Source organism: Nematolebias whitei, chromosome 12 (assembly GCF_014905685.2).
Source record: "Nematolebias whitei isolate Nwh7 chromosome 12, NemWhi1, whole genome shotgun sequence".
NCBI lineage: Eukaryota > Metazoa > Chordata > Actinopteri > Cyprinodontiformes > Rivulidae > Nematolebias > Nematolebias whitei.
Genome location: NC_056509.1, coordinates 21,477,962 through 21,497,742, shown reverse-complemented (window position 1 = coordinate 21,497,742; position 19,781 = coordinate 21,477,962). Strand labels below are relative to the sequence as shown.

At 40.2% G+C, this 19,781-nt stretch overlaps 1 protein-coding gene across 1 annotated transcript in view; it reads left to right on the top strand.

The window, feature by feature from the left end:
• Positions 1–19,781, top strand: part of LOC119418450 (neurexin-3b) — a 528,753-nt gene that overhangs the window by 223,105 nt on the left and 285,867 nt on the right. Inside the window, exons 12-16 of the mRNA XM_037685736.1 lie at positions 2,595–2,707; positions 5,776–6,044; positions 6,189–6,379; positions 6,543–6,716; positions 16,715–16,834. Of these exons, the coding sequence (XP_037541664.1) occupies positions 2,595–2,707; positions 5,776–6,044; positions 6,189–6,379; positions 6,543–6,716; positions 16,715–16,834 (867 nt within the window). The remainder of the gene's footprint in view (positions 1–2,594; positions 2,708–5,775; positions 6,045–6,188; positions 6,380–6,542; positions 6,717–16,714; positions 16,835–19,781) is intronic.

Genomic DNA, 19,781 nt, shown 5'->3' with positions numbered 1-19,781 from the left:
CACTGGGTGGCTTCTGGGTAATACCAGATGGCTAGGCCTCAGACTGACGAAGCCTCTTGGATGAGGGGCGAAACGTTTCTTTTTAACAAAAAAAAACGAAGTCCAGATGACATGATTCAACCTTTTTTGTTGTTGCTATTTATGTTTATTTAACTGCAGAATGTCACGTTTCAGGTTTTGTTAGACAATTTATTTGTTTTGTTTTAGTGATGCACGATATTGGATTTTTGGCCGATATCCGATATGCCGATATGTTAAAACTTATTTGGCCGATAACCAATGCCGATACCGATATTTTATATACGTTCCTTTGTCAGAACATATCTCTCTTATTTAAGATTATTTGCTACAAGAATTGTGCAACAGCTGTAAGAGCTGGTGACATATATTCAGTAACAGCCATATTATATGCATAGCACTTTAACTTATATTAAATGAAAAGTGTTAAATGTTATTTATTATCATTAGTCACCTGTGATGCTGTCTCACTTGTGGAGGCTTGTTCCAGGTTCAGCTGCAGTGTGGGATCCTCTGCACTCCTGTGCATGAAGGACAGACTTTTTAAAGTTTTTATCTATCCATTGTGCCGTAAGACTAATCATGCTAATGGGGCTAACACGATGTCTAAATGTCTGTGGTAAAACTCACCCAACAAGTCGTGCTATCGGCTATTAGCTTCTCAATGACGTCGGAAATGACGGCTTGTCACTCAGGTAACGTTATGTCGGAAAAATATCTCAGACTGGGGACGATGTAGCGAGGCTCAATGTAGTCCATAAATCTTCAGAATCCGACGTCCTCACCAATGAAAAATAAAACTTCCACACCGTCGACATTTTGAATTTTCCTGCCGTGAGTTCAGGTAGGCGCACGTGATGTCATCGCATCGCGCTTCCGCTGCAGTCAAAAACAGCACCTTTTATATCGGCAAGTTATTTTAATGCATTAGCCGATGTCCGATATTTAATTTTATCGCTAATATCGGCCGATACCGATACCATGCCGATAATATCGTGCATCCCTATTTTGTTTAGTACTTTGAGGTATTGTTTGCATTTATTGTAACTGTCTTATGTTTTCTTTGTTGTACTTGCATATATTCATGTGTTTAGTTGTTTTCTGTTTTATTCTTCTTGTGTCAATGGTCATTATTTCCTTCAGCTCCTCTGAGCCACCTCACAGCTGCAGTCCATCTGCTCATCTTCCTTAATTTCTATTTCTTTTTCTATATTCTGACTTTTGAGTGCACCCAAATATAAGCCACGCCCACTAAATGCAAACAAAAAAATTATGTATTTATTTACACAATACACACACGCTTGTCTATAAGCCGCAAGTGTCCACGTTGTAACATGAGATATTTACACAAAATTATTTTTTTTAACTTTTATAACATACACAAATATGTACAGTATTTTTTTTCTCAACAGTGCCTGTAACATAGCTGGTTAAAAAAAATACTGTACCCTACCAGGACATCATTGATCGCTATCTTCATCTTCCTCCTGAAGAGGATTTTTTTTTTTAACTCTACTCCGCTGTCAGAATTCACTGATAGACTTGAGCAAAACTTGCCCTTTACATGCGGCCAGTTTTGTTAAACAATTTCTTGCCGCTAGTCATCCAAGCCTCCATCTGAGCTCAGAGTGCCACATTAATGCACAACTTATATTTATTTAGAGTGGCTACAAAGTACCCTCCCTGCCCCTCCCCGTTCTCTCCTCCCCTTCCCATTTCATTGGTCCACTGTGGCCTGTTCAGTAATTTCAATGGTCAGATTATTTTTTTAACCTTCATTTATACAGGTAGTCTCAATGAGTCACGAGGACCCACCCCTCAAGAGAGTCATGTATTGGGCAGCCATGTGAGTGCCCGGGTATGACGAGGCTAAATGTTTTGGCAGCATGAAGCTCGTTAGCCTGTTAAAAAAAAAAAAAAAAAATCTATAAATTAGTTGCAGTATTGTAAGAAGAAGTTGCAGCATTGTATAAGCCACAGGGTTCAAAGCCTGTGAAAAAAGTAGCGGCTTATAGTCTGTAAATTACGGTAACTCACCTCCAGTCAGTAGTCAGCCCTCTCAGTCTTACGTTCTTAGTTCTCTTAGTGCCATCATATTTCCTCATGCTTGCTGTTCCCTTTGTACTCATTTGTAGTTTTTGGCTTTCATGTCATGTTTCTGACATCCCTTCAGCTTCTTCATCCCAGTTCTTTCTGTGCTACAGTCTGATCTCGGGTTCTGTGAACAACTCACCGTGATATTGAATTTCATAAAAACCTCTCTGTAATGTGGAATGGACAGTAGTGTCAAGTTCTTTCAGAAGTGTGGTCATGATCTGAAATATTGAAGACGGGGGCTTTTCTTGAGATCAAAGCCAACCACATCAGTGTTAGTTGTGTTTGGTTTTAGCCTTTAGCTCACCAGAACTGACCTGGATTCTGTTCCAAACTCAAGGGTCTATTTACAAATGAGTAAAATAATGACTTTTACACATGAACCCACTTCATTTTAGCCAGTTTTCTTGACATTAGACTCTAGTTTCTCCTTCACAACCACATCTCACTCCTACCTTTGCTTCATTTGTCTTCATTTGCAGGTCAGATGGCAGGTGACCATACCCGCCTGGAGTTTAGCAACATGGAAACAGGCATCTTGACCGAGAAACGCTTCGTTTCTTCAACACCCTCGCCCTTTATCGGTCACCTTCAGGTATTAACTGAAACACGTTATTGCCGATGACTATTGAGCTCAGTTTAGGTTCATCATTTGGGAACAATTTGCATTAATCCCTGAACAACAAAACATGTTTAGCCTCCGACTAACTTCTACTCAGTCTCCATGGCAGGCAAACACATTGCAAGCAAAAAACTAACACTACCGTATTTTCCGGCCTATAAGTCACATTTTTTGCATAATTTTTATGCCCTGCGACTTATAGGCCGAAGCAACGTATTTATGGATTTCCCCCATATTTATAAACCAAATTTTGGCTGAGTTAGGACCGTTTTCATTCATTCTGACTGAAAAAAATTGAACACTACCATTTCTCAGCCGCTAGATGGCACTCGAGTAGTCAGGCATGCCATTGTATCATGTAATAGGTAAAAGTGGATATAATGACAAATTCAAAAAAGTTAAAGACAAAAACAACTGGACTTTATTTATTATACTTTACATTATACTTTATTGTTTTTGTCTTGGACTTATTTGAATTTGTCATGTCCTGGATGACTTGATAATCTTCACCAGCCATTAATGACACAATCGGCTTGCCATACATGCCACCTTTGTTCTGCTCGCTGCTTGGAGCAACCATCAAACCAGCTTAATTTTGCTGCACCGCCCCGGTGACATGAAGCTGATTTGACCGTCAAAGTGCATTAATTAAGCAAAAGTTAGACTGAGACACACCTTTAATATAATTTTGAGCAAACAAATAATCATTTTTAAGTGTTAATCTTGTTAAATGCTTGTTAAAGTTCTCCTGTGCATGCTCCCGCAGCTGCCATTTGGCAGCCATTTGATTTTTAGCACAACACCGGCCAATATTTCCGGGTTGTCAGCAGTGACGCGTAACAAACGCGACGTGTCAGCAGTGACGCATAATAGATGTGACATATACAGCAAAGCAACATATTTATGGATTTTTCCACCTTATTAGACATATTTGGACTGATTCAACTTATAGGGCAGAGTGGTGTGTACTGCGAAAATATGGTAATTACAGCCACAATTTATAAATACAAAATTTAAACAACTAAAAACCATCAAGCAAAAAAAGTTAAAGAAAAATATTTTAACTTGAATTTTTCTGATTTATAAGTGAAGTAGTTTGAAAGTGTAAATAAAAAGTATTTCAACAAGGTAATAAGTATCAGTCCATCATTAGTATCAACTCTAATTACCTTTTAAAGTCATTTTTAGTCTCCTTGAAAATTGATGAAAAACTGTATCACATCCAAACAGAAAAACATATGTCAAATAGGACGTACATTTTATTCTGAGCCTAATAATAATTCAGGTTAACAGAAAACTGAACCTTTAGGGATTTTACACTCACCTCAAGCATTGAGCAGGGAGAGCATGTCATCTGTTCTTATCAGGGTTGCACAAATATCTTTATTAGGTGACATATTTGAAACATTTAGAAATGGTAAATGGAATGTACTTGTACTGTATAACACCTTTCTATCTAATCAAGATACTCAAAGTGCTTTATAACACAATATGTGCACTCCTACACACAGACATTCATACATCACTCTACTAGATCACTACAGCTAATCAAACAAATCATTCAATAGAGACTAATCAATGTTTCACATTCATACATCAATGGGACACAGATCAGAGGCAATGAGGTTTCAGTGTCTTACCCAGGGACACTTCAGCATGTGACTCCTGGTTGAATCAAACCCTCAATTCTCCCATTTGAGGACAACTGTTTTATTCATTCAGCCACAGCTGCCCAAACCCAGCTACAGCTGCCCCACTGATAAAGTTAGGATAAGGTTAGATGAGGTTAAGGATTTAAAAGATAAGGCTGACATACGAGTACAGGAGTTTTAGGCTTATGAAGTTTTTTGACTGGTTTTAGAGTTGTCTAAGACCCAAACACTGCATTCAGACACGTCATCAATGCTTCCTAAGTAGATCGTTTTTCCAATCAGTTGGAAAGTTGCTATCTAAAATGTTATTCTCTTAACAAATTTTTAATGGGTTTTTAAACCAGTTTCTTGTCCCCCGTCATGGAGCAAAGAGTGGATTTTGAAATGCCTTCCGTCCGTCTGTCTTGTGAAATGGATAACTTGGAAAAAAACAAAAACAATAAGCAAGGTCATTTTGGTTATTGAGCCATGCGTTTTGGTGTGTGGCTGAATCTTGATGTAAGAAAAGGTCTCTGTTCAATTGTTTGTCATATCAAAATCCAAGATGGCCACTACCATACATGTATGTAAACTGGCCATCCTGACCATTTGAGGAAACTATGCTTTCTAGTTTTAATATTGCTTAAAAGTATAGTTAATACTGTCCCATTTTGGCCAAGACTACCATTGGCCACCCCTTGGCTCCTTCATTGCATTTGGTGGTGGATAAAACTGCTCCCTCCAGTTACCAGGATCTGTCACTGTACTGCCTCAGACAAGGGACAAAAAAAACCTACCTCTCTTCTTCTATAAAATGTAACTTCTACCCACTTTAATATGTTGCACCAATAAACATTAAGGTTTACTTCCATTCTCTGTTCAGTTTCAGTTAACAGAAAAAAAAAAAAAACTACTCTCGAAAACTACAAACTTCCATTATTTAAATCAGTCAGAAATGGGAGACTTCAGCGTACTGGTGTACTGATATTACTTTCAGTGTTTAACTTTCTTCACCTATTTTACCTTTGGCACGATCATTTGGAAAAAAAAAATCTTTTGGATATTCCTTTTTTTACTACACATGGTTATGGTTTTCCAAGCTTTCTATTTGAAGTGTGAACATTGAAGCCAACCTCAAACTTTACTTTATGACAACTTCACAGCTATTTGTTCTGCATTTTTCCTATGAGAAAATTACTGTAAAGTAATAATAATCATTTTAATGACTCCACACATTATCAGAAAATCATTATTGAACAAGCTGAAAAGCACTGGTCTCAGAACTGATCCTTGTGGCACTCCTATAAGATTAAACCTAGTGATGGTAAAGTAGTCCCCATCTCAACTAAAAATAATAAGTAATGTACATGAGTTAACTTTGCATCTTTTCTTTCGTTAATCTCTCCTTAGAGCCTCAAGTTTAACGGTATGCAATACATCGACATGTGCAAGAATGGGGACATCGACTTCTGTGAACTCAACGCACGCTTTGGCATGCGATTCATTGTCGCCGACCCCGTCACCTTCAAGACTAAGGGCAGCTACCTTGGACTGGCCACTCTGCAGGCTTATACCACAATGCACCTGTTCTTTCAGTTCAAAACCACCTCTCCTGATGGTTTCATCATCTTCAACAGTGGAGATGGGAATGACTTCATCGCAGTGGAGCTGGTCAAAGGGTGAGCATGACTCAGATGCAGATGAACATATTTATTTTTAATGGAAATGTCATTTAAATTAGCCGTGCTGATATGGGTTTAGATGTTTTCTGAATTCAACAGTATCGGTGAGACTGCTGATCCCAGTCCTGATCTGTTCACCAGGTTTGTCCACTACGTGTTTGACCTCGGGAATGGACCCAGTCTGTTGAAAGGGAATAGCGACAACCCACTGAATGATAACCAGTGGCACAATGTGGTCATCACACGAGACGCTGCAAACACACACACCCTCAAGGTGGACTCCAAGTCAGTCACTCAGAATGTCAATGGAGCCAAAAACCTTGACCTTAAAGGTACTTCAGTTTATAGAAATTAAACCTATCTTGACGATTTTATTCTAATGAACTTTGTTCTTATTGTAAAAGGAAAATTATTTGAAGTGAAGTTCAGTGGAAAGCTTATATCCTACTCTATAAAATGCACCTTACCTGATTTTCTTTTTTTGCGTCCCATCAGGTGACCTGTTCATCGGTGGTTTGGGACCCAACATGTATCAGAACCTCCCCAAGCTGGTGGTTTCTCGGGAGGGCTTCCAGGGCTGCTTGGCCTCTGTGGATCTCAACGGCCGCCTGCCAGACCTCATCAACAACGCCCTTTTTCGCAGCGGGCAGATAGAGCGTGGCTGCGAAGGTACAAACGGCCTATAGCATCTAGGAATTATGACTTGCTGTGCAAGATTTATCAGGATAATTAGAATTTTCCGGAGTAGCCCTCACAGACATTCAGTGGCACCATTAATCCTCTTTCCCCCCCTCCTCTTTGTCAGGTATTTACCACATTATTGGATGATTTTTCAAATATGTCATTCTGGATCTGTAAAATGTTGTCAAAGCTGCATAATCATGGATAAAACTATGTTTGTCCAAATGATGAAAAAAGGGAACATACATGCATTTGTTTCCATTTTACAGATATTAAACCTTTCAAGACTTTTACAGATGATTTAATTTAATCAACAGCCTGCCTCTTTAACCAGTTTAAGATTTTTTCATATTAGTGCAATCTGAGTGAATGTTGTTTGACTTACTGCTTCTTTTGTTAAAATAAGAATCTTCTTCCCTGAAACCTTTTTTTAACTCTTATTCTTTTTAATATATTTTCTTCTTTTACTGGTTCCCACAAAAAAATAATAAATAAATAGCAAAAAAGTATTTGATACTACTACCCCTGGAGAAAAGTGTATAGACTCACCACTCCTAAAGGATGTTCTTTCAATTGTTTATTAAAAAATGATTAAATCACTGACATACCACAAATCTATAATTTTTCAAAATTACAACTTTCTGTACTTGATCATATTTAATTTTTTTAGATTAAATGTATTAAAAATATGGAACAATTTAGAATCTTGTTTTTAAACAAATACCTGCATCCGACTAAATCTGATATTAATCTTTAGTTAAAGATAGTGCTCACACCTTGGAGAGCTGATGGACAACGCAGACTGACATGAAACATGGCTTCAACACTAAAGATATCAGTCAGAACAAAGGAGAGGATTATGAATTTTATCCAAGAAGATAAATCATTATGAATTGCTGCAAAAGATATGTTGTCCTCGGTCATCTGTGTCTAAAATCTTGCCCAAGACCAAACCAAATGGGAAGGTTATAAAAAGGGAATGCTGGTAAACCAAAGAAGATGTCAAAGCTTCAAGATAGAAAACTTAAATGCACAATAGAACAGATGAGAAACAATTCAGAGGAATCATCAAAGGTCATGCTCAATGATCCAAGTAAAAAGTCCAACAAAGTTAAATCAGATCCTCCGCACTGTTTCTTTGTGTTGAAACGTTTTGTCTTTCATCCAAAAGACTTCATCAGTCCGAGGAGCCACAATAAACTCAGTCCCACAAGCAGCACACTCACATAGTGGGCCAACCAGTTTGATGATGCTAAGATGGTTTCTGGAGCCCGCCTTCTCCTCTGTCGACTCCTCTGAGGCAGCCATGGCCAAAGTGGTTCAAAACATCAAACTGGTTGGTCCACTATGTGAGCGTACTACTGAGTACGGGACTGAGTCCCGGGACTGAGTATGGGACTGAGTTTGGTGTGACTCCTCAGACTGATGAAGTCTTTTGGATGAAAAATGAAACGTTTCAACACACAAAAAAATAAATAAATAAACGTCCAGAGGACCTGACATTTTGTTGGAAGTCAGAGGAAAGTGGAGACAAACTCTAAGAAATCAAAGGGATAAGCATTAAAAGCCAAAGCCATCATTAAACTTCCAGAGTTATTGTTGATCTGGGCCTTCATGTCTGGTAAAAACAAGGGGTGACAGCAGTCATTACATTCTAAATAAGCACCGTCTACATTGAAATGTTCAACTTTTTTTTTTTTACTCCATCATTGAAAGGATGTTTGGTGGTGATGACTTGATATTTCAAGATGATAATGCATGTTGTCGGCAGCACGGTGGCACAACTGGTAGAGCTGCTGCCTCTCAGCGAGCAGGTCCTTGGTTCAAACCCCGGTCCAGGGGCCTTTCTGGGTGGAGTTTGCATGTTCTCTCCGTGCATGCGTGGGTTTTCTCCGGGTGCTCCAGTTTCCTCCCACAGACCAAAAACATGCATGTTAGGCTGATTGGTAACTCTAAATTGTCCCTAGGTGTGAGTGAGAGAGTGAATGGTTGTTTGTCTCATTTGTCTCTATGTGTCCCTGTGATGGACTTGTGACCTGTCCAGGGTGTACCCCGCCCCTCGCACAGTGATTGCTGGACATGGGCACCAGCGATCCCCGTGACCCAAAATGGAATAAGCGGGTAAAGATAATGGATGGATGGATGGATGAATACATGTTGTCATAGGATGAAGAATGTGAAATCCCCCCCAAAGAAACTCATATATTGACAATGCCACTGCCTGTCACATATCTCAACCCTAAAAATCTTCTACTTGATCTAAAAAATAAGCTGTTTAGACTGACTACAACTGTTTTCCTATTTTTTTTTTTGAGGATTGGAATTTAAAAAAAATGCATAGTTTTGTGTCATGTCTAGAGGATTTTTTTAATACAAAATGAAACAATTGAAAGAACATTTTCCATGAGTGATGACTTTTACCAGGGACTTGAGTGGTGCCTCTTGTACGGGGTTGTCTTTTTTCCTCACACAACTTCTGGGAAGTAAAGTCTTACAACAAGCCCAGCAGATATGGTGGCTTCCTTGAGGTGTTTTTATTCAAGGAGCTTATTTGAAGGTGATAATACAAGAAGCATACATATTCATGAACACAGTTAAGGAGGTCATGTCCAATCTTCCAAGGTTCCCTTTGTTGATGATGTTTTGCTCTTGAGGTTTGAGAACAGTAACGATGCTGGTGCCTCACTAACCCTTTGCTCTTGTTTCCTGCTCTGCTCTGTCCTTTATTTTCTTTTCTACGCCAATACAGTTGGTTTCACCAAAGCCGACCTGCAAGGTAGACGGTTAAACTCCGCCTCTCAAAGGCCAGCTCGCCTGAAAGGTTGCTGTGTGCAATGCATCGTGGGTGTCACCATGGCAAGAACCGTCTCCCAGCTGCTGCAGCGGAGACTTGCTCTCTGTTGGGAAAAACTATTTAAACTAGAACAAAAAATATTTTTGGACTAAAGTTTAAACATCATAGTGATTCAGTGTAATTATAGCCATGAAAGTCAAGTTTTGAGCTAAAATCTTCTTGAAGCTGGTTTTTGTTTTAGTCCCTGTGTGTCCTTGTGAACCATCAAGCTAGGCATGAAATCTCTTCTTTGGACTGCATCCAACATTCACAGCTTAGAGACTGTAATTAAAAACTGTAAACAAATGTGCTCAGTTGAGTGATGTAGCCATCATTGAGTCTGAAGCTGTTGCACAAAAGCAGAGGTAGACAATTTGTGGGAGTTAGGTGCTCCAGGGTGAAAATGTCAGCGTGGCTGTCGCTGAACATTTAAACACTGTTGTGTTGCTGCTGTATCAAGCTATCAAGCTGCTCTTTCTCTAAAACTATAATTTTGTTTTAAGGATGCTAATGCATAAGCAGTGTTAATTATTTTTGCCCTGTAGTTTTTGGTTTCACACATTTAGCAACTCCTCGACAGCTTTAGCCAACCCTTTTAAGTCATTAAAGCAAACCTGGGAATTGGGAATAGTGTGCAATGACTTGTGGTATTAGTACCTCGTACGGTGGCCGAGATGGGGTAGAGGCAGGCAGCGTACTCGGTACCCGAAAGTCCCAGGTTCGATCCCCAGGTGCTGGAACAGACTGTGTGCAGGATGAGTGGAGTCCGTCATGATGCAGAGCGCCCTCCCCCTGCATCGTGAAGTGAAGAGGTCTGAGGTGGTGGTAAGACTGCTCCCCACATTTTTCTGTGCAGCCTTAACCACCCTCTGCAGAGCCATCCTCTCAGCAGCAGTGCAGCTGCCGTGCCACACGGTGATGTAGGTGCAGAGAACGCTCTCTACCACACAACAATAGAAGCTTCTCAGGGCAGAGCTCCCAAGACCAGCTCTCCGCATCTTTCTGAGGAAGTAGAGATGCTGGTGGGTTGTCTTGACCAAAAAGGAAGTGTTGGCTGTCCAGGTGAGGTCACTGGATATATGCACCCCCAGATGCCTGTAGCAGGAGACCATATCCACAGCTGCTCCTCTGATGTGTAGGGGATGAAGAGGATCCTTGTCCCTTCTGAAATCCACCACCATCTCCTTGGTCTTCTTCACATTGATGCAGAGATTATTGTCTCTGCACCAGGTGTTCCACCTCCTCTTTGTATTTGGACTCATCATTGTTCTTGATGCGTCCCACTACTGCTGTGTTGTCCGCAAACTTCACTATATGGCAGCTGGGGTGTCTAGCCGAGCAGTCATGTCAGCAGAGCGAACAGGAGAGGGGTTAGAACGCAGCCCTGGGGTGAGCCAATGTTGAGGGGGATGGAGGAGGAGACGATGTTGTGGATCCTGACAGTCTGAGGTCTGCTAGTCAGGAAGTCCAGAATCCAGTTCCCCAGTGTGGGACTCAGTCCAAGAAAGGAGAGCTTCTGCACCAGGGTCTATGGGGTGATGATGTTGAAGCCCGAGGAGAAATCCAGAAAGAGTAGACGGATGTAAGAATTTCTGCTCTCCAGGTGGGTGAGGGCTGTGTGGACCACCAATGAAATGGTGTCAGCAGTGGAGTGGTTCCTTCTTTAGGCGTACTGATGTGGGTCCACAGTGACATCGATGGAGTCCTTGATGTGGGTCATGACCAACCTCTCGAAGCACTTCATGACTACTGATGTTAAGGCTATAGGTCGGTAGTCATTTAGGCACATCACTGTGGAGCACTTGGGTACAGGGACAATAGTGGCATACTTAAAACAGGTGTGGACAAATGCCATTGACAGTGAGGTGTTGAAGATATCTGCCATCACCTCAGACAGCTGGTGTGCGCATTTCTTTAGTACCCACCCTGGGATGTTGTCGGGGCCTTCAGCCTTACAGGGGTTGATTCCCTGGAGGGTCTTGCTCACATCTGCTGTGGTCGCACAGAGTGGCGTGTCACCGGGTGGTGGTACAAGTCTGGTGGTGGGGGTGGTGTTAGGGTCCTCAAAGTGAACATAGAGCTTATTGAGTGCATCTGGCAATGAGGGGTCCCTTGGACATTGTGCATCCATGATGTTGTAGTTTGTAATACACTTAATACACTTCCACATACGCCGAGGGTCGTTGGTGATGAAGTCACCCTGAATTTTCTGTGCGTTTGTTGCTTTGGCCCTTGCAATGCCTGCAGTCAGTCTTTTCCTCACCTCTTGGAATGCTGATGCCTCACTTGTCCTGAACACATCATCCCTAGATTTCAGCAGAGCTTTCACCTCAGCATTCAGACAGGGTTTCTGATTTGGATAACAGGTTACTGTCCTGGTGTTGATGACACCATCATCACACTTGAAGTTGAAGCCAACAACAGAGGAGGTGTATTCCTCCAGGTCCACCTCTCCCTCATATGTAGCTGCCTCTCTGAAGACCTGCCAATCTGTGAACTAAAAACAGTCCTGGAACACAGAGTCTACATCCCTGGGCCACACAGTGACTGTCTTCTTAGTTGGCCTAAACCATCTCATCAGTGGACGATATGTTGGCACCAACAGGATTGAGATGTGGTCAGCGAGGCAAAGATGGGGGCAAGGAAGAGCTCTGTATGCACAGCAAATGTTAGTGTACATACAGTATACAGAGTGTTGTCTCCCCGCATAGGAAAGGTGACATGCTGGTAAAAACTGGGCAGATTGTCTGTCAGTTTCACGTGGTTAAAGTTCCCCACAACCACGTAAAATGCCTCCATGTGCTTTATCTGCAGTGAGCTAATGGTGTCATACAGCTCCTTTGATGCTCCGTTAGCATTAGCACCCGACGAGATGTAAACGATGGTGATGAACACTGCAGTAAACTCCCGTGGCAGATAGTACAGTTGACATTTCACAGTCATATGTTCTATCGCCTCATAGTAGTAGCTTTTTTACCAGTCCACAGTTCGTACACCTATCTTCAGTCACGAACATAGAGTCCTCCCCCCGTGTTTTACCTGACCGATGGTCACGGTCCACTTGGAATAACTGAAGACAGTTGATCTGGAAAGCTGAGTCTGACATGTTGTTGTTAAGCCAGGTTTACGTTAGGCAAAGAACAGCACTGTTCTTCATCTCTGTAGAAACACTCATCCTCGGATGTAACAAGACCCTTTCATTATCCAGTGAGCAGACATTGGCCAGAGAGTAGGAATCGGTGGCCAACGTGCCCCCCTGCTTTCCCCCTTCTGTTTCCTGGCCAATCATTTCCTCTTGTCCATTGCTCCTCGCACTTTGCTGCGCCATTCCGTTCTCCTCAAGAGCTGCTGTCTGCCGAGTGCAGATTTCAGCCTCGGTGATATATTAATAACTGAACTGTCTCTGATGGCCATCAGTTTGCTTGAGCTGTACTTGACTTGTGAATTTATCACTGAGCTAGTGCGTATAACAGCCTCATAGGAATTAAAATAAGGCTTAATCCCGGGAGCATGAGAAGCTGTTGCACTTCTGTGAGCCGCCATAACAACCATTTTTATAAAGATGAACAAATTTACAAATGCGACCAGCAAATACTTTTGCTAGCAAGATTAGGGCATTTATGTCAATATAACTTAGGTTTTGCAGAGTTGCAGAGAGAATTAATGATGAGGTTACCTTGTAGATCCTTTTCAACCACTGGCAGCAGCTTTAACATTTCTTTTTTTTATTTTAGTTGTTACCTATATAGGTTATATCTAAAAACAAACCCCCAAAAAAGTCAGGTCCTCTGGACAGATTCTTCTTGTTAAAACATTTTGTCTTTTATCCAAAAGACTTCTTAAGTCTGAGGAGCTGCAATAAACTCAGTCTTATAAACAGCACTTTCTCATAGTGGATCAACCAGTTGACTGGTGACAACCAGAACTAGCTGTTCACATGATGAAAGGAGGACCATCAGCCTAACAATTGATCGTTAGTGCCTTGATAGCTGCTTGCTATTCACAGAGGGCTGAGTGATGCTAACAATAAGTATAGTTTATATTTCAAAATGTCAAAAGCATTTGGCCAGCCTAAACAGTTAAAAAAAAACCCCCAAAAAAACCATAATCCTATTGGACTTCAATGAAGAAAGTTAATGCATGTTGTATTTTTGGGCAGTAACTTCAGAATCATTCTACTTTTATTGAAAACCCCTCGTTAGGTACTGTAAGATTTTCCTCAGAGAGCAAACCTCCTGCTGAAACACTGGGATGCAGTGAAATCCACCGTTGCTGCTCCCTCTAACAGAGAGCCAGTGTGCTTGTGCACTCTTTCCACTTGTATTGATAAGAATGAGTTTAGGATGTCTGGTCAACCACCTTACTGTACATTACACAGTAAATGCACTTTCAGCTGGCGAACTTGCTCTGTTTCCACTTCAATTGTCTTCTTCTCTTCACATTGTCCTGCACAAGACAATTGCTCCTAAACGTGTACTTGCATTTGTCTGCTATGTATTTGTACAGTTTACTGGACTTTTTCTTTGTTTTATTCGGTTTCTTATTGTATATGACTGTCTGAAAGAGTATTGTTGAACTTTTTTTTCCTCCTCTGTCCATCTAGACTCTGAATAGGAGATTTGTTCATCTTATCTATGCAGGGCGCTTGTCTTTTTCTGCATTCCCTCTCACTAGAAGTATTCAAAAGTAAGGACTATGTGTGGTGTGAAGAGGAGCAAACACACATCCAGTTTGACTTTGAATACACTTCTGGACTTCTGTGCATACTCAGAGATATGCACTTAGTGTTTTCAAGTGCTCTTGGTCTCGTTCCTCCTCATGATTTCTGTCTGTCTACTATACTTAGTGTTCATCGAGTATTCTCACACAAATGTTTAAACACAATTTCCAGGATTTCGTTTGTAAGTTCTCAATGTTGAAAATCAAGATTTTCTTCGTGACCTGTCTGTTAGGTTATTCTTGTACGTCTTGCCTTGCTTGTTCACAGAGGGAATGCAGCGTCTTAAGTTTTACCGTGCTAAAACTTTCTCGAAACACGTCGGAATGATGAAAGATTGCATGCAAGTCCACTTGCACACAAACGAAGTGAAACGTGAGGGACAGTGTCATCACATCAGCCAAACTGGAGTCCCATGCATCACTCATGTTTTAAATGTCCATTTACTTTTCTGCAAACACTTAAACAAGGGCCCTTGAAGGTATAGTCTGGTGATTTCTAAACCAATGCTATGAGTCCCAGAACATGGAGTAGGAAGAAGAGGGCAGAAGTGTCCTTTAAGGCTAGGCTAGGCTTAGGCCCTTGTTAAGTTGTTTTTTTAGGCTTTTAAAATGCCATACAGATTTGATAGAACCTTGCATGAAATGTGCTTAAACTTCATGCTGTTTTCTTTTAGTTTGTTTGTGTCTTCTTAATAGAACATATGAGTTCCTACTAAAAGTAGATTTCCTGATACAGTCTGCCAGGAGTTCAGTAAACTTCTGGACTGACCTGATTTGCCAACGAGGCAAACTGACGTCACAGCTGAAAATGTTCTAACAATAGAATATTGTTGGACAGAACATCACATCACAAATCACCAGATTATTTATTTAAAGCAAGGTTTATATCACACATGGGCAAAATAGGAACCAAGGGCCAGGAGTGGCCTTATGACTGTAATATGGCCCTCAATGGAGGCTGATATGGGGTAGAGGTAGGACAGCTGGCCAGTGGTGTAGTCTGCGTGATACGTAGACATACAGAGTATACCCACTAGAAAAGTGTGGGAATTTCAGTATACCCACTTAAAGTGCCCAATGTCATTGTCAACACATTTGGAACATTTTATAGACACATTGAGTTGGTTCAATCTGTTTTTGAGTAATTAATACTTCTGTACTTACTACTTAATACGTGAACATGTTTTGCATTGATACTGTTTTATAAATTCTATAATGTTTTTAATAGAAAGCCAACTGTTGTACAAAGTTTGTTGTACATTTATTCAAATATAAGCATCAGAGAAATGTTTAAATGTTCACTACACTTAAAAATCAAAAATAAATTAACACTTACATGGTAGTAACTGGTGTACTTTGGTTTTTAAGGACAATATCCCCACTACAAAAATGTAGACTACACCACTGCAGCCGACTTGGGACCAGAAAGTTGCGGTTCAACTTCCAGTCATTCTGTGGCATCTCTGAGCAAGACACCCAATCCCTAATTGCTCCCTGGCACTTACATAACTGCCCACTGCTCCACCTGGGTGTATCTGACGTGTGATGAGTTAAATGCAAAGAACTAATTTCGTCATTGTATGGGAACATATGGTGATGACAACAAATAGCACTTATACTTAAAATGTTATCAAACAAAAACACAACAGTTTGAAATATTTTATTGAAAGAAATTGTTTTTTTTTAAGAATTTCAAAAACAGAAGTTTCATTATTTACCAGTTTACAACATAGGTCATCATGTGATAGCTAATCACAGTCTCCTTTTGACTTTACCAGTATTCCAATAGATTAAAATAGTATATTAAAAAAATAAAATAAAAAGTTTTGTTTCACTAAACATTGATGTCAAAACTCTGTTAGTTCACAAGCAGTGTGTTTATTAGGCTATTGCTGAATTTTATGTGCTAACTGTGCTACAGGCTTGTTCTCATCAAAAAGGAGAAATTAAAACAACAAAAAAAGGTCTAAAATTATTTAACAAATGTTAATATGTTCTAATTACATATCTTCTATCAGCTGTATAATGTTTAGACTCAGGTAGTCTTATGTCCACTCTTTAGTTCTTCCATTCCTTTTAACCAAATCAAAATGTTCCCCGTGGGAAAAATAAATAAATAGAATGCCCTGCTCTCTTTTACAATATTTAAATCCAAATATGTGCTTTAACTCTTACTGGTTGAAAAGCATGCTGGAGGTCTTGTGGAAACCTGTCACCTCTGCTTTGATTTGCCCATGCTGCTGCAGCTTCAGCTGGCATCCCTGTGGTACTCCAGGTCCGGCCTCCTGTGGTGACACTGTTTGCTCCTTCTAGGCCCACAGAGTGCATTTCTTCTGCATGGGTCCCTCTTTATACGCTCAGCGGTCTCATTTACTCTTGTCTGACTGCACGCCTGCCCTATCTCCTCGTTTTGCTGTATTCTGTCTCTCCCTAGGCCCGAGTACCACCTGCCAGGAGGACTCGTGCTCGAACATGGGCGTGTGCATCCAGCAGTGGGAGAATTTCACCTGCGACTGCTCCATGACATCATACTCAGGGACCCACTGCAACGACCGTGAGTACAGCTGACCTTTGGCTTTGCACATCTGTGATTATGGCTCATGTTTAGTGATAAACACGGGGCAAAAAAATCTGTTCTTGCATCACGTGGCCTGCACATGCTGTGCAGTGTACATTATGGAAGCACATATTTCTATTCTGAATCTTATAAACCGACACGTGCTCCTACGCTGGGTAGAACTTTGAGTGTGAGTCTCTCCAACAGTGAGGATTGCATCTTTGATTCAGAGACAGCTGGTTTGCTCATTCTTTGTGAGGCTTCTTTTTTAGTCTCAAACTTTTTATGTTCCTGCTGCTGAGCGAGTATCTGTGGCTGTTGATGGGTAACATGTTTCAGCCTCAGTCGCCTCTTCATAAACGTCTGTTCAAAAGATATCACAGAAGTCTGAGTGTGACTTAATGAGAATTGTAGGGGGAGCTCTCATCGCCATGACGACAGGGGACTTCCCCTCAATAATCACAGCGGGTGGTCTTTCATTGAGCTTTTAATGGTAGGGGCTTAGTGATGTTGGACCAGACTAATGAGGCGATGGAGGCTGTTAGCAGAGCTGCTAATCATCCTGACCTTTCTGATGTCTGACCTGGTTTACAGCTTCATCATGTTCATCTATTATCTTTATTTTTTAAATTTATTTATTTTTTTAACCTGTTGAGTTTCATGTGATATATTTTCCAGCTGTGTCTTGGTGAACTCAGTTTTGATGTGTTAATTAGTGAGAAGGAGCCTTCGTGACTCTACCTTCTTGTATCTAAAAAATGTTAAATCTGGTCCTCTGGACATTCAAAAAACAAAACAGCAAAACAAAAAAAAAATGTAGAAACGTTTCGTCTTTCATCCAAGAGACTTCCTCAGTCTGAGGTGCTGTGTTCAGCGCAGTCTCTTAAATAGCACCTTCTCAGAGTGGATCAACCAGTTTTTCTGCTGACAACCAAAACCAGCTGATCACATGCTCAAGAAGGACCATCAGCCTAATGCTAATGCAGTGCTAATGATCCATCGTTGGGCTGATGGTCCTTCTTGATCATGTGAACGTTTCTACATTTTTATTTTTTGCTTTGTTTTGTTTTTTGAATGTCCAGAGGACCAGATTTAACTTTTTTTTAGATTTTTCTACCTGAATTATTGAGCATGCGTCAGGATATTTTGAGCTACCTTCTTGTTCTTCCTGTGGGTGACAGCAATCTGACTGAATGCAAACAGTTAGAATACTGACAGGCTGCTGCACGTGGCTGTAAACAAGAGTTCAAGAACTCAGGCTGTCATCTTGGGGGTTTCTTACAGAAAAAAAAAATTGTAGAAACGTATTAGATGCAGGGACATCAAAGACTGAACGTGGCTGCCTTCAGATGACAAACATATTTCAACAGGTGCATCTAAAAATATAGAATATCATGAAAAAGTAAAACAAAATAAATCATTTCAGAAAGTGTAACTCATATATTACATTTATTTATTATATACATAAAGCAAAAATATTCCAAGCCTTTATTTCTTGTAATGTTGATGATTATAGCTTACTAATAATGAATAAACAAAAATCAGTGTCTCAAAATGAGACTATTCCACAGCCAGCTGTTGGTACCTTTGTCAGTGCAGGCAGGAGTCGAGTCCTGCTGGAAAATGAAACCAGCATCTCCATAAAGCTCATCTAGAAGGAAGCATGAAGTCTCTAAAATGTCCTGGTAGATGCTGCATGGACTGGAGTTCAGAAAACACAGTGTACCAGCACCAGCAGAGGACATGAATCCAAACCATCACTGACTGTGGAAACGTCACTCTGGACATTAACAACATGGATTCTGTTTCTCTCCACTCTTCCTCCAGACTCTGAGACTTTGATTTATAAATGACATGAAAATTTACTTTCACCTGAAAAGAGGACATTGGACCACTGAGAGACAGTCCAGTTCTTTGTCTCCTCAGCAGGTAAGACGCTTATGATGTTTCTCTGGTTCAGGAGTGTCTGGACTTGAGGAATGAGACATTTATAGCTCATGTCCATGAGTTCATCAGCTGATCAGGGTGAGACACCTTGGAAGTTACACTATTGAACCTCTTCACAATATTCTAATTTTCTGAATCACTGAATTTTGGTTTTTCATTAGTTGTAAGACATAATCATCTAAATTACAAGAAATAAAGGCTTGAAATGTTTACTCTATGTTATATATTATATATATTGGCCCCACTCTGGGCCCCTGAGCAAGGCCCTCAACCTCCACCATCTGCTCCCAAAACAGGTCTCTCCTGAAAATGAGTTCTCGTGATTCAATGAGACTACCTGTATAAATAAAGGGTACATGAAAATGAAAATACAGGTCTATGAGTTTCACTTTCTGAAGTAACTGACAAAAAAAAAAAAAAACTTTTTCACAATATTCTTATTTTTTAGATGCACCTGTATTTTCTTTGTGTGGATGCTGATTCAACACTCACACTAATTTCCAATTATCTTCTTCTGTATGTTTTTACATAGTTTTCTATATGAACCATTTAAATATCAAATGTTTATCTCAATCTAAAATAGTGTTCTATGACTTTTTTTATTTTATATAACTTATAACAAAATGTTTAACTTGATTAAATAACTTTTCCACTGTAATATCTATAGATCTCTTCAAACTTGATAAAGTTTCTCTTTAAGTTCTGATTTAGCGTAGTTGTTCTATGGTTTTGCTTATTTTAACTGTTAGCTACTATACGATAATTTTTGCTTTTGGCTTATGTTTGCCTGATTTTTGGCTTCTAGCTATGATTTTTGATGTTTGTTGCTTTTAGTTATGGTTTTGCTGACTTTTGTTCTGTTCTGCTTTCTTTGACTTGACGGTTTAGTTTCAGCTTGTTCAACAAGTTTCATCATTCAGCTCTAAACATGAAAACTGCATTTTAGCAGACTATGCAGTCGTTCAAGTTTATTTACCTAACTTTGTTATAGCCTGAG